The 13,470-nt window shown below is 37.1% G+C and overlaps 2 protein-coding genes across 7 annotated transcripts in view; one reads left to right on the plus strand and one right to left on the minus strand.

The window, feature by feature from the left end:
- Positions 1–9,269, plus strand: part of LOC112150603 (homer protein homolog 3) — a 63,232-nt gene extending 53,963 nt beyond the window's left edge. For all 6 annotated transcript variants that reach the window (XM_024279017.1, XM_024279022.1, XM_024279018.1 and 3 more), the window contains 3 exons: positions 4,065–4,175; positions 4,952–5,032; positions 6,897–9,269. In XM_024279017.1, the coding sequence (XP_024134785.1) occupies positions 4,065–4,175; positions 4,952–5,032; positions 6,897–7,079 (375 nt within the window). In that variant the 3' untranslated portion in view covers positions 7,080–9,269. The remainder of the gene's footprint in view (positions 1–4,064; positions 4,176–4,951; positions 5,033–6,896) is intronic.
- Positions 9,270–11,455: 2,186 nt separating this feature from the next.
- Positions 11,456–12,977, minus strand: uba52 (ubiquitin A-52 residue ribosomal protein fusion product 1). Its single transcript, XM_024279027.2, has 5 exons — positions 12,856–12,977; positions 12,277–12,388; positions 12,026–12,112; positions 11,801–11,903; positions 11,456–11,610 (listed from the first exon to the last, which is right to left on the minus strand). Exons 2-5 carry the CDS (start codon positions 12,377–12,379, stop codon positions 11,517–11,519), a joined length of 387 nt encoding a protein of 128 aa, XP_024134795.1. The 5' UTR covers positions 12,380–12,388; positions 12,856–12,977; the 3' UTR covers positions 11,456–11,516.
- Between the last annotated feature and the right edge of the window lie 493 nt (positions 12,978–13,470).

Genomic DNA, 13,470 nt, shown 5'->3' on the forward strand with positions numbered 1-13,470 from the left:
TTTTTTTTTTTTTTTTTTTTTTGATGTGCTTACTGTTTGTAAAACCAAGGGTACACAACCTTTGGTACGCGGTACCACACGCGGACTGGTCCTCGAGACGCGGCTGGTTTCGGTACCCTCACCTGGGACCGGACGTAGCACCAGATACTGGACGCAAACGGGCCCGGATGTGAACCGGTACCGGGTTAGGGATAGGGTACCAGTGTCCCCCGCTTCCTAGTCCTGACCCGTTCCAGTTTGCCGCCCAGAGGTTGGGGACCCGTGATTTAATGGAAACAGTCGGCACGTCAATAAACAACTAGTTGGGGATCCCCAAAACGTCAAAAAGTGATGGAAAGGATGGTTACTGTACCAGTTCTGGCCCTCGGTCCAGAGGTTGGGGACCCGTGATTTAATGGAAACAGTTGGCACGTCAAAAAATGATGAGTTGGGGACACCCAAAACGTCAAAAAGTGACGCGGATGGTTACTGGACCAGTTCTGGCCCTCGGTCCAGAGGTTGGGGACCCATGATTTAATGGGAACAGGCAGCATGTCAAAAAATGATGAGTTGGGGACACCCAAAACGTCTAAAAGTGACACGGTTGGGTCCTTAACCCTTGTTCTATCTTATGGGGTCCAGATGACCCAAACCTTCCATTGACGTGTTATTCCTCCCATGACAAATGTGGATGAAGGTGGACAGGATTTCATGCCTGCCTTGGACACCACTGGAATCACTGTCTCGTGGGGTCCAGATGGTCAACATACCCAGGATAGCACAAGGGTTAACAATGCGTTGGCAAAACTGGTGTAAGGTTAGGTTGTGGCGTCTCTTGATCCCACTTATTTCTAAAGTCTTGGGGTTGAAGATATGTAGTGATGGACACTCCATTACCTTTCCTTTATAGTTCTAAAGCCACACTCAACATATTTTGGAGGAATTCTTTGAGTAATTGTCTCTCTTTAAGATTCAAGCTGTAACTCTTGTGCTACTCTAGTCATGTTTACATTAAAAGTGGGGTCATCTGGACCCCACAAGACAGCGTGCTGAACTTTTTTTTTAAGGGATGTTTTGTCTTCACTGACTTGTCTTGGCTGATGGATCCAAAACTTTGTTACTTTGCAGCAGTCACAGCAAAGACGCCCCAAATCATGACACTACCACCCCCCACAGCTTTGGGATAGTGATCCGATGTCTCAAAGATTTGCCCTTTTTCCTCCTCCAATCGTACTGTTTACCATCATGGCTGAACAATTCTGTTTTTATTTCATCAGCCTCAGGAAATGTCTCCACAAATCAAGAGTTTTGTCTTCATGTAAAGTTGAAAAGGGTTTTTATGACAGTTTTAAACTAAACCCTTCCAGCTACAAAAGCAACGGTTTAACTTGAGGCGAAACAGGACTTAAAAAAGGTCACCGTCTTCCAACATTTTCACATGCTCTTTAGCTGTTATTCTGGGACTGGGTTTCACATTTTGCACCAAGAAACATTTCTATTTGGGACTTAAAACCTATCTACTTCCTGAGCAGTATGATGATTTCTTTCTTTCTTTTCTTTTTGCGCATTATTGTCCACAAACACGGACCAGGGACCTCGAGGCATCTGGAAATTGCACATAAGGATGAGCTACACTTATGAAGGAACATGATTGTTTCTCTGCTATCTTGGAGGAATCCTCTTAATGTCCCCATTATGTACAAAAAAATGTTTGTGGTCCTTCATATGCATCCAAATGAACTCAAATCATCTCAGAAACATCTCAAGCTTTACATGGAAGGATCTGGAGTTTTCTTTTTAGTTTAAAGATTCAATAAGCCTACACTATCCATTATAATAATTTACTTACAAATTAATTAACTGAAGTGATTAGGAAAATACATAAAATCATCTACTATGCAACTCTTGCTTTCAATAATGCAAAAAATATTCATTTTAATTTAGTTTTTAACAGTAAAAAAAGTTGTTTTCTTCTGATATTCCTTCAACTATAAATGCACAGCAACCAACCCATCTGTTAAGGTGAAAGTGCTCTGTCGGCATGTGTAAAAACTCTCACTTTGTGCATCCCATAACACACACAGAGCAAACAGGCTGCATCCAAACTGCATCCTAGTTTTGTGTGATTCCTCTTTTCACTAAAAAGAGCCTCAAACCTGGCTGGACTAATGCAGTGTGGCCTGAAAACTTGACCTCGCCTCGTGTTCAGGCTTCAGACCGACTGAACAGATTGACCTTGTTTTGTCAAACCATCACAATCTGAACCGTTTCCATTTATATGTGAAACTCAGGGAAGTGGGTCGGGTTGGGACCAAAATTTTTCATCCAAATCTTTTGCCAGGTCGCATCCTTCAATTACTAAAGTCTCCAAGGCAAAATGCATCCGTTCTGTGGGTATTGGCAGTAAGGCTCATTTTCCACTGAAGCAGTGTGTGTGAGTGTGTGAGGAACATGGAGCCAGATATGGAGAGGGGGAATAAATAAAAGTTGTCCTTGATTCCTTTAAAGATTGCTGAGCAGAGTGATGCTGATGGAGGTGGGTTAATGACACATAGAACCTGGACGTTTGTTTGTGGTGCAAATCACTTCTGAGATATGTGTGTATATGTGTGTGTAAGTAAATAATAACTGGTTGTTGGATGAGCCTCTCCTGATTTTCTGGAACAATCAGTTCATATTCTGCAAAAATAAAGACTCTCCTGCAGGGCTCAGTCTGGAACTGTAGTCTTTCTGTTCAAATGTCTTCATACTTCAAAAGAAACGTGAGTATAGAAGTCCTGTGAAGTCTTTAAAAATGATGGATTTTCACAGCAAAAACTGAAAATTAAAAAAGTAAAAAGGCTTACGAGAAAACATTTTATTTTCTGTCTTGAAAATCAAGAAAGTTTTTCTGTAGGAAAATAATCTTAATTTAAGAGCTCATGTCTTAGTGAATAGTTTTAAGAAGAATTCTTGATATGACAGTTTTTATTTTACTCCATTGGTAGATTTTTTTTTTTTTTTTTTACCAGTTCAGCGGCCTTGTGGTAGAGTGTCCGCCCTGAGATTTGGAGGGTTGTGAGTTCAAATACAGACTGTTATACCAAAGAAAAATGGGTCCAGGAGCTTGTGTCTGCAGCTCACCGCTCCCCCAGAGGGTGGGCCAAATACAGAGAACAAATATAACACATTTAATGTATGACAACTACTGAGACTTTAACTTTTGTTTTTCAGATTTGAAGAATGTGTACTTATCTCTAAGGGAACTTATTTTTGTAGTGTATCAAAGTACAGCAAGTTTAAAGTGACAGCACAAAAGCCATCTCTGTAATGTTTGCTTTATTTTTTTTAAATAACAAATTTTAAAATAAATAGGAAGAGGTTATAGCTAAATGATAAAAAAAAGGCTAAAGTTCCTCTCTAATCATCACTTGATGTATTTTAAAAGCGTTCCCATTGATCTTTTAAAGGATAACTCTGCTGTTTTTAGCCAAAATCAAAAAACTGTTGTTTTCTAGGACAGAGTTTCTACAGAGCGACAGCAATTCACATCTAAATTGTGGGGTTCATTTTGGCCTTGGTTCACCCTGAAGTATTTGCTTCGCCTTTAAGTTATTGTGGTTTGTTGTGTATCGTTTTCTTGCAAATACTTTTTTAATTAAGACAATTTTCCCCGTCACCCGATTGTAAACAAAATAGAGCTTCTATCAAAATCATAACAGCTGATTGTTTTTTAAAAACAAGACAACAATAAAATGCTTCATTCAGAAACCGACTCCAGTTGTCATTTAGTTCATCAGTTCTGGTTCTGTTTGGGTTGACTCCTTCTAATAGCTGCTTTCCTTTTTGGAGACGTGTGCTCTCTGTGTGTGCCTGATAATACGCACCAATTCATCCACTGTCACCCTGTCCTCTCTTTCATAAACTGAATAAAATATGGTTTGTCTCATACTCATCCATTCAGTACATTATACCGAGACAGGTCCTATTTAGAGTCGACGCTTTCGTCAAATTGCTTTCAGAGATTTTCCTTCCTGCTTTTATTTATCAGTTTAAAACTTCCCCTGCTCAAACGTTGACTGTGTTCTTGTGTTTTTGTGTTCCAGGTGGCAGAGCTGGAGGCCCAGCTGGGGCACCCCGCTGCTGGTCAGCCTGATAAAGAGGAGCTGAGTCGCTCTCTGGAAGAGCTGGAAGCTTTGCTCAGAGCCAAAGACCAGGCAAGTCCCCAAGTCCTCTCCCTTCACTGCATGCTGTCCACATCGATTTGCCATCTCATTAAAGAGAATTTAAGAGTTGAAAGTAATCCTGGAATACAACCACATTCATGAGACACTGCCAGCAGCAAGCTGAGTGTGTGGGCCTCAGTGTCTGTCTGATAGTCGCTTACAGTGGAGACAATTGCTGGAAGCCTTTAGCCGCTAAGTAATTTGTACATAAATGCCGGGGCATGTTTCTGAAAAGCAGTCTTTAAGATTACTTGAGTCCTTCTATGCTGTTGGTGCATTAACATTTTTACATTTCTCACTCAAGTGTCACAAACCTTGAATGGCAAAAACGAGTTTGCAGATATTTCAAAAGAAACTCATTTTAATTTACATTTTTGCATCTATGTTGAAAACAATAAACTGTAGACATTTGAATTAAATAAAAAAAAAGTTTTTTTTTTAATTGAAAAAATATTATGTCACTTAACATCTGAATTTTGTTGGAGCTGTTTTATTGCTTCATTCATAATTAAATTAGACATTTATTGAAAAAGAGCCACACAATAAAAACATTTGGATCACCAGCTATTTAAGCTCAAATGTATTAATACTGGGTGCAGAAATGTCTAAATATTTTTTAAATGCCGCTCACTTTGACATAATCCTTATTAAGGAAACTAGTCCTGTTAAGTTCCCTTTTTTCCTGAAGGCTTTATTTTTAGATCATACGTTCCACTGATGTTGAACCTGAGGCACCCCAATTACCTTCTTATTGTCCATGTTTTCAGGAAATTCAGAGTCTGCAGAGTAAGAAAACAGATGTGGGTGAGCTGGAGAAGGAGAAGGAGGAGGCCATACTGAGACTCCAGGTGAATATTTTACTAAAACACTCTAAAAAGCCTTTTTTCCCTCATATTTATGTATTTTGCTGCTTTTTCTTTTTGCCTTTTTAATGCAGACCAAACAGTCTTTGTGCCGTTCCAACTTGTTCCAACAAACTTTTGCAGAATGAGTGAAATATCAGTGATGTGAGCCATGTTGACTCTGGTTCCTCTGCTTTGACAAAAGTACATATTTAAGGTTTCAGCACATCTCATTTGAATAGGATGACATTTACCTTCAACAAACTTAATTGTGATTTTCCTGCTGGGAGAAGTTCACCTTCTTTAAGCCCCTCAGAGGGACGCATCTATCAAATGAGGTGAAGGATCATCACATCGTTTTCTTTCTGTTGTGATGGTTATTGTTTAGCAGACAAGACGGTAAGATGGATGGATTTCAGGTTTCTTTTGTAGATGCACTCATTTCCTGTTTTTTTATCTAAAGATCTTTATGAATACAATTATTAGCATATTTTTGATCCTTTTGATGTATTTATTTTCCTTTTTTAATCTAAAATCAATCAATAATATGAGGCAGTTGAAAAAAACAACAACGATAAATAAGAATCAGAACAGTGAACGGCTTCTTCAAGGAGAAAACAAATTATACAAAAATTCAATGTCAATGGGAAAGATTGAATCTGATGCATATTGCATTGGCTATATGAAGTCCTTTATCATTTTTACCAGCGGTGTCAGTTATGAATTATGTTTAATATTCTTTGACCTTTGCGGTCCTTGTGCTCATTCTACAAGCTGTCTGGTGGTTTATTTGGCACACGGGGATCTTTTGAGAAAGCTGTGAAACGGATTACATTTGCATTTTAACGTCTTTAAAGCAAAGTGATTTTGGTGGTTAATAGTTTAAAAATTTCAAGTAAAACTTTACCGGTCCAAATCAGCATGGATTCTGCTTTTTCAGTCTTTCTCTGCATCTGCTGCAAAGCCCGACACAGTTATATGTAAAACATTTTTTTTTTTTCACAACAGTTGTGGAAAAAGCAATGCAATACTTGCATTTAAAGTCCCACTCCAATCATGTTTTGATCTATTTTAGTTAAAATTCTCAGTGATCTTTTAATTTTAATTATGCCGTTTTTAGCCTTTATCAAAAAATCTGTTGTTTTCTGGAACATAGTCTCTGCAGAGCAGCAGGAGTCATGTTAGTGTGTATGACAGTGAAGGGGTGGAGTAGCTCTTTTGGGACTTTCAGGTGTCCTTTAATGATGAAATCATCAGTTTAAGCCTCACAGGATTGAAGCACTCACTCAGTTTTGTTGTGCTTTACCTTCTTTTTCTGTGATTGTGACTCTTAAGTATATTTGAGACAGTAGCCATCAAACCGAGCATTTTAAGGTTGATGATCAATTTTAGTAAAGCGATGAACACTGCTGGAGCCCCAGAATCCGCCTATTTGTGAGTTTTGGGAGCTCCTGTGGTCAGAAAAACCTGTGAGTGTTGCACGTGGAGTAAGCCCACCCCTACTTCCCGTCATCCGTTTTACATTCCTTACTGCTAGCTCACAACACCAACTTTAATTTGTCCAACAAGCTTTTTTCCAATTGGATTTTCATCTGCTGCTGATTCCCAATGATTTAAATAAAGAAATACTCAGAAACTGAATTAATTTATTTTACACAAGAGCTTCTGGAAATGAAAAAAAAAAACTAGTTAAATCGATCCAGAGGATAGCAGAGGGCAGATACAGAAACAACACAGATGGCTTGTCAATAGAAAACCACATCAGTAAATTCATAAACATAGAAGCAATAATTAAAAAAAGTAGACAACAAACAAAAAAAATTATTGTATTACAAAGTAGATTTACAAGCAACTTTGAATGTTTCTGCAGGATCTGGAGAGGCGGAACGTCGAGCTGGAGAATCGCGTCCACAGCGCTGAAAAAACGCTGGCTTCCAGCAGAGAGGAGCAAGAGCAGGCGGAGGTGGAAGTTCGGCGAGTCATAGAGGTTCTGGACATCAAAATCGGTGACCTGAAAGGCCTGAGAAAGAGCCTGGCTAAACTGGTGGACTAGTGGTCACCGTCGGAGCGGGGGGGGTGCTTCTCCACAGCTAGCCATTACTTTTTTTCCACACAGCCTTGATTTTTGTTTAATCGGGGCGAGCAGAGCAAAAATCAAAGCAATACGGTTAAAATTCCACGTGAGTTTAGCCACTTTTTTGTCTGTGCAGGTAGCTGTCAGAAACTCCTAGAAGGTGCAGAACAATCGTTACTTCTCTGTTTTGGCTTCTTCGTTTAGATTCTGATCTTCATTTTGTAGTAAAGCTGCTCATTTTTAATATTTTCATTATTAATTCAAAGCAGTATTAGACACAGATTTAATCCTATACCTGTACAGGGATAAAACAGAAGGTTTAAAGTCATGTATGGACACAAACACTACAAAAGGACGATGTTTCATCAACTTAATGCTTTATTAGCTTCAAAATGAGATTCATAGAATGACTCATACAGTTTTCCCCACGTTTGTTATTAAAGTTTTCCTTTTAAATATGTATTTTTTATACATATTAGCTTGTGAAATACTTTAAAAACACCTGCTTCTTCCCTGTGGAGATGCACCCAGAGAGCGAGCGGTCACAGCCATGGCTCCAGTCTACAGCCAGCAGCAGGGACTTCACACCAGCTAACATCAGCACTCTCAGAGATTTGCTTAAACTCCGTCTTCTGGGGATCGCCAGCATCAAACTGTCTCCGTCCAAGTTTTGTTAGAACTCCACACTTATTCTATTATTCATGTTCATTGATTGGCTACGCACCGTTGCGATGGGAAGTGTGCGCCGACTGCCAGAGGAAGAGAAGAAACCCCGTAAAGACTCTGACGTGCCTGAGAAGCTGCCCTGATGTTGAATCTGCAATTGCACTTGATAATGTTTGTGCCAACTTTTTGTTTTTGTGTGTTTACATTCGTCTGAGAGATCCAACCAGACCTACCTTTTTCTGCTATTGTAGTGATGATGATCTCAAGAACAAGAAGTGCAGCCACATAGCATAGATGAGAGCAGTGCATGAGCTCTGCAGAGGCCCCGCCCCCATACCTGTGAATCTCTGTCTAGGCTGCTGGAGTAAAACGGCACAACCACATTAGCTGTAGTAAATTGGTACTTAACTAACTTGTCTGTCAGCGGTAGATGTGAACTTCAGATGCACAAAATATATTGATCTTCGCTTCTCAGCCACTGATTAGCTATAGATTTCTCTGCGACCTTAACCGAGGTACAAATAAGGAGCAGTTCTTTGCATCTGATGAGGCAGCGACGGCCGACATCACGTCAAGATGCGTTTTCTCTCATCATCTGCAGCGTAAATGTAACCGCTCCGTTATGACGACGACTCGCTTGTATTGCCTTGTTGCGTGTTTTTCTGGTGGTATCCACATAATTTATGACTTATAGTTTAAGGTTGTTTTGAGGTTAGAAATAGGTGTTCAAACGCAGTTTTAACCATCACATAAACACTTTTAGGACGAGCTGTGGCTCTCCGGGGTAAAGAAATCACTCAACTGGCAAACAATAGATATTTCCAGTAGTTTTTATAGTACTTGACAGCCGACAGGGCTAGATAAATGTTTTTCTTCATTATCTGTCAAGGATTAGTCGAAGCAAATGAACACAATAAATGTGATCCTTGCAGAGGTAGTTCCTGTTTCATCAACAATCAGATTTCTGTATTTAAGAACGGTTTATGGTTTTGCTCACTGCTCTGTTTTGTAACAAAATATTCTCACCTGATCTTTTTGGCTAATTATTAACGGCAAAACATTTTAAAACTACCCTAAGAATCTGTTTTTTATACCTCTAACACAAATGATGCTTGTCTCAACGTCATTCTTGGGCCTGCGTTTGTCAATTCCTCATTTGATGACACTATAGAACTGAACTGAGCTGACCATCACGCGGAGGAAACAGGAACCAGAACAAACCGCGCAGGGAAAGAGGACGGCAATCCTCGGTTTCATTCATTTTTAAGTTGAACTAGTTTTCGACTCAAATGTTCGACCTTTAACAACTCCAAATACCTCAGAGTGCTGCAGTTACTTTCATTTAAGTAAATGTTCATTGAGGATAATAAAAGAAGAAGTAAGTGAACTGACAATTGCAGACTCATTAGAGTAAATGTGCTTGAATGGAGTTTGAAAATGTGAGACGGTTCCCTTATATTTGTACTAAACTGGTTTACACATTAAAACTGCCATATCAATTCACTTTTGTTGGAGTGTTTTATCCTTTCAGAAGAATTTAATTTAGGATGGATTCTAATAGTTGAGCATATTAAATATAGGAACTAATTTCAAAACTCTAAATGTTCAAAAGAAAAAAGCTGCATCATGTTTGTGTTTTTGTGCAAACAAAACATTTTTTGTCAAAAACCAAAAACATCTCTAGTCTTTTGATCAGTTTCTCTGAAATATATCCACACATTAAAAATCTAACAATTTGTTTCAAATGTGCTTATTGTTGTTTTACTGATTCTTCATTGGAGACTTTTTAAAACTATTGTAATTTATTTCAGTTGTCAATCCAAAGTTGCTTATGAACAAGTTTTGTCTTAGAACAGGAAACTGTAGATTGTAGGGGGTGTTGTGCTGACAAGAGTCTGGCGATACTAATTTCCTAATTTCCCAACCTGGGATGAATAAAGTATTGCTATTCTATTCTATTCTATACGATCCACATCGCGATATCTCTCAGGACAGTATCAGACAATATTTCACCTTTTTTTAATATGACTAAATAATTATCTGAATATTAATACATTTTTCACTAAAGTAAAACAGTAAAATGCATTTTATTTGATGATCAGAGCATTAGGCACTGATACTGTATCTGTTTTTACCCGAGCAAATTCATAGTGCTTTTCTTTTGGTAATTTAGGAAATATTTAAGTGGAAAACAAAAGTAAGACTGAAATACATGTTTGCTTTTAAATAAATATCACCTTGGTAGTATTTTAAATCGATACAAAAATTGCCAAATAAAGTATTGAACTATTTCGCTGAATCGACATTTACTATTATAGGTGTTTTGTATGCTGTAATTAAGATTCAGTAAAAAAGAAAAACAGGACCTTAAAGTTTGAAGAGGCTTTTATATAAATGTCATATTAGCACTACATGAATCTATCACATTTCCAACACAAACATTTTCCACCAAAACCTTATTTTCCAATTATTTATGGACAAAAAAATCCCCATTTGGAACTTGTCTGTACTAATACTTTTAATTTATTATTTAACTTTTATTTTACCAGGAAATTCCTTGAGATAAAATCTATTTCAAGACTTAGTCAAGAAAAAAAATTTAAGCATTTTTACTTTTAAGGGTTTGAGATTCACACAGTAAATGGAAATGAAATGAGTGGAATGATTTATTTTTGCCGCCATCTTTCAAATCTTTAGTTACATAGAAATAAAAAGGTTCAACCAAGTTTTCTAATCATTTGTAAGAAACTTAATTTATCACCAAGTCCCATACACCTAAATTTACATTGATAATGATCTGATTTCTTTTTTAGAATGATTGGATTAAATTGCATTTAAAGATAGAAATAAATGTGAATTTTGAAGTGCTTTAGAGATCAGTGAAAAGGTTTGATTTTGATGAACCAGTTCTCATTCGCCACTTTTATAACACAAAAACTGTGGAAATAATAGATTAGATACACATCTTGATTTTTAAAAAACTGCAGTCCCACCACAGTATTTTCTGATTTCTTTCATGGATCTAAAATAAATGTCTTGTGTGAACTCATCAACAAGCATGCAAAATTTAAGATAACTTATAAAATATAGCAGGAAATCAAACCAGCTATTGGTTCATATAGTGGTGGTATAAACCATAAATCCTTCAGAATCCTTCAGAATCTGTCAAAATAAAAAACAAGACATTTCAATTCTGGTTTTCCTTCTTTTGAAGCAATTTGTAATGTGATTTAGTCCATTAGTGCAGTACATGAACTCCAATATGAAGTTGTCACAAAATCTGTTGTCAAAGCCAGATTAAACTAAAGCAAAGGACTTTAAATTTTAGACAGCTGCAACTTTTGCTTCAAAACCTAAATTGTGTATTTTATAAATAGAATGAGGATTTGTTTAAATAGATTTCCCTAGATGCCCACAATTACAGGTAACCTTCCCACTGTAGAGCTATGAATCTTAAGCTTTCACCAGAAAAACTAACTTAAGCTGCCTCAACTATCAGAAAACATGTTTAAATATATAATTTCATTTAATAAATTGTAATAACTTAAATGTGATTGAATATATATTTAGGGAATATGGGAAAAAAACATTAATAGCTGCGCCTGAATCTTAAATGACCTTATTTTTTACACTCACAACTTACCACACCTTTAGTTTCCTCCACAGGCTAAATAAACATGACAACTGGAACCTTTTTTTAACATTTATTTTAACACAAAATGGCACAGAATGCCAATTCCATCAAAATGTTTACTTCAGCTTCTTCTTGGGGCGAAGGTTGTTGGTGTGGCCACATTTCTTCTTGCGGCAGTTGACAGCACGTGGGTGCAGACGGGCATAGCACCTGCAAAAATGACAAATTACAAGAATTTTTTTTTAATAAAAAGCCTGTTGCATATAAACATGTACAAATAAACTAAATATTCCAGCTTGGGTAATACGTTTCTACTTTTAAGCTTAAAAAGTTAGTATATCCTTAAATGGGTTCTCTAACCTAGAAAGCCATTTTGATTAATAGCACCGAGTGGACTTACTTGCGGCAGATCATCTTGTCGCAGTTGTATTTCTGAGCCAGCTGTCTGAGGGAAGGCTCAATGATGCCACCACGCAGACGAAGAACCAAGTGAAGGGTTGATTCTGGTGGACAAACATATTGTTAGATTAGGGATCACAATACACTAGCTCTATTAATCTCACCTTAAAAAAAGAACATTTAGTAGTTTGATTTCTAAATGAATATTGCGTTTAAGAGCCCGCACCTTTCTGAATGTTGTAGTCTGACAAGGTGCGTCCATCCTCCAGCTGCTTTCCAGCAAAAATCAGACGCTGCTGATCAGGGGGAATTCCTGCCAAGAAGATTTTAAAAAGGAAATTAAACTAATAATAGATCTAAAACCACAAAACAATTATTAATATATAAAGATCAATATAAAAAAAGGCATTACTAATCTATAGCACAAAAGACAAAACTAGTTACTAACATCGATGAAAATTAGCCATATGAACTTACCTTCCTTATCCTGGATCTTTGCCTTGACATTTTCAATAGTGTCTGAAGCCTCGACCTCGAGGGTGATGGTCTTACCCGTCAATGTTTTCACAAAAATCTGCATGGCTGCAGGCTGAAATAAACAAATATATATATATATATTGATATATTTTTACTAAATATTGCAGAAAAACTATATAGCTACTATAGTGCAGCTAGATACTAGCCAATGAGATTACGCCAGATTTGACAGAGGTCCATCGAAAAGCTTTTTCAACAAAACGACTCTTCGGTGAATTGATCGATAACGAATTTACTTTTTATGTCTAAAAAAACACTTAAGTCGTGTGTTTTCTTGAAACCGGCGGTAGTCGTACGTTTAGCCGTTAGCTTCCAGGGCTCGTCAGGCCTCACCACATGCCGACAGGTAGGGTTGAATTCAGTTCAGACGAGCGACATTTTACGTGTTAAAACCGTAAAAGTAAAATATTAGTGTGAATGGTGTGTTTATGAGTAAATATTTAACGTGTGTGGTCGGAATCAGTAGCTCATTATAGTTTAAAACAGCATAACTGAAAAATGAACTCGACGTGTACTCACCCGGCCGCTAGCAGAGCCTCCACGAAAAGAGAGCGGAAACGGTGCTACAAACAGACACGTGACTTCCGTTTTTGTCCCCCCCTTCAAAGTAATTTTTTTTAATGATTTATATATAATAAAATATATAAAATATAATTTAATACATATAATTCATTTAGTTACATTTTCTTTTTTTATTGTAAACGTTATTCTTGTGCTAAACTTTTTATAGTTTTTATGAGTTTCTACTAGCTGTAGCTTTTGTATTCCATCTAAATGTCTTGCACTGCACTACATACAGATCACATGTGTGGTATGGTTTATCGTGATCATTAGTAAACGGGGAGGCTTTCATTTAAAAATTTTTTTTTAATTGTAGAGTCATAGGAATATTTTTGATCTTGGTTTCTCCCTCATCTTGCTTGGAGATTAAAATATGTACCTAAATGAATGCAGTACTGTGTATGTACATACTGACTTGAATTTTTTAATATATATTTATGATATCCATCAAGCCTTTCTCATTTTGTTTTTCAAGAGAAGTTATTTATTTATTTATTTAATTTTAGTACTGCTTATAACACTAAAATCGTCTGTTTTCTAGAAAACATTAAATTCAGCAGTTCACATTCAGTG

The sequence above is a fragment of the Oryzias melastigma genome, linkage group LG4, assembly GCF_002922805.2.
Source record: "Oryzias melastigma strain HK-1 linkage group LG4, ASM292280v2, whole genome shotgun sequence".
Classification (NCBI taxonomy): Eukaryota; Metazoa; Chordata; class Actinopteri; order Beloniformes; family Adrianichthyidae; genus Oryzias; species Oryzias melastigma.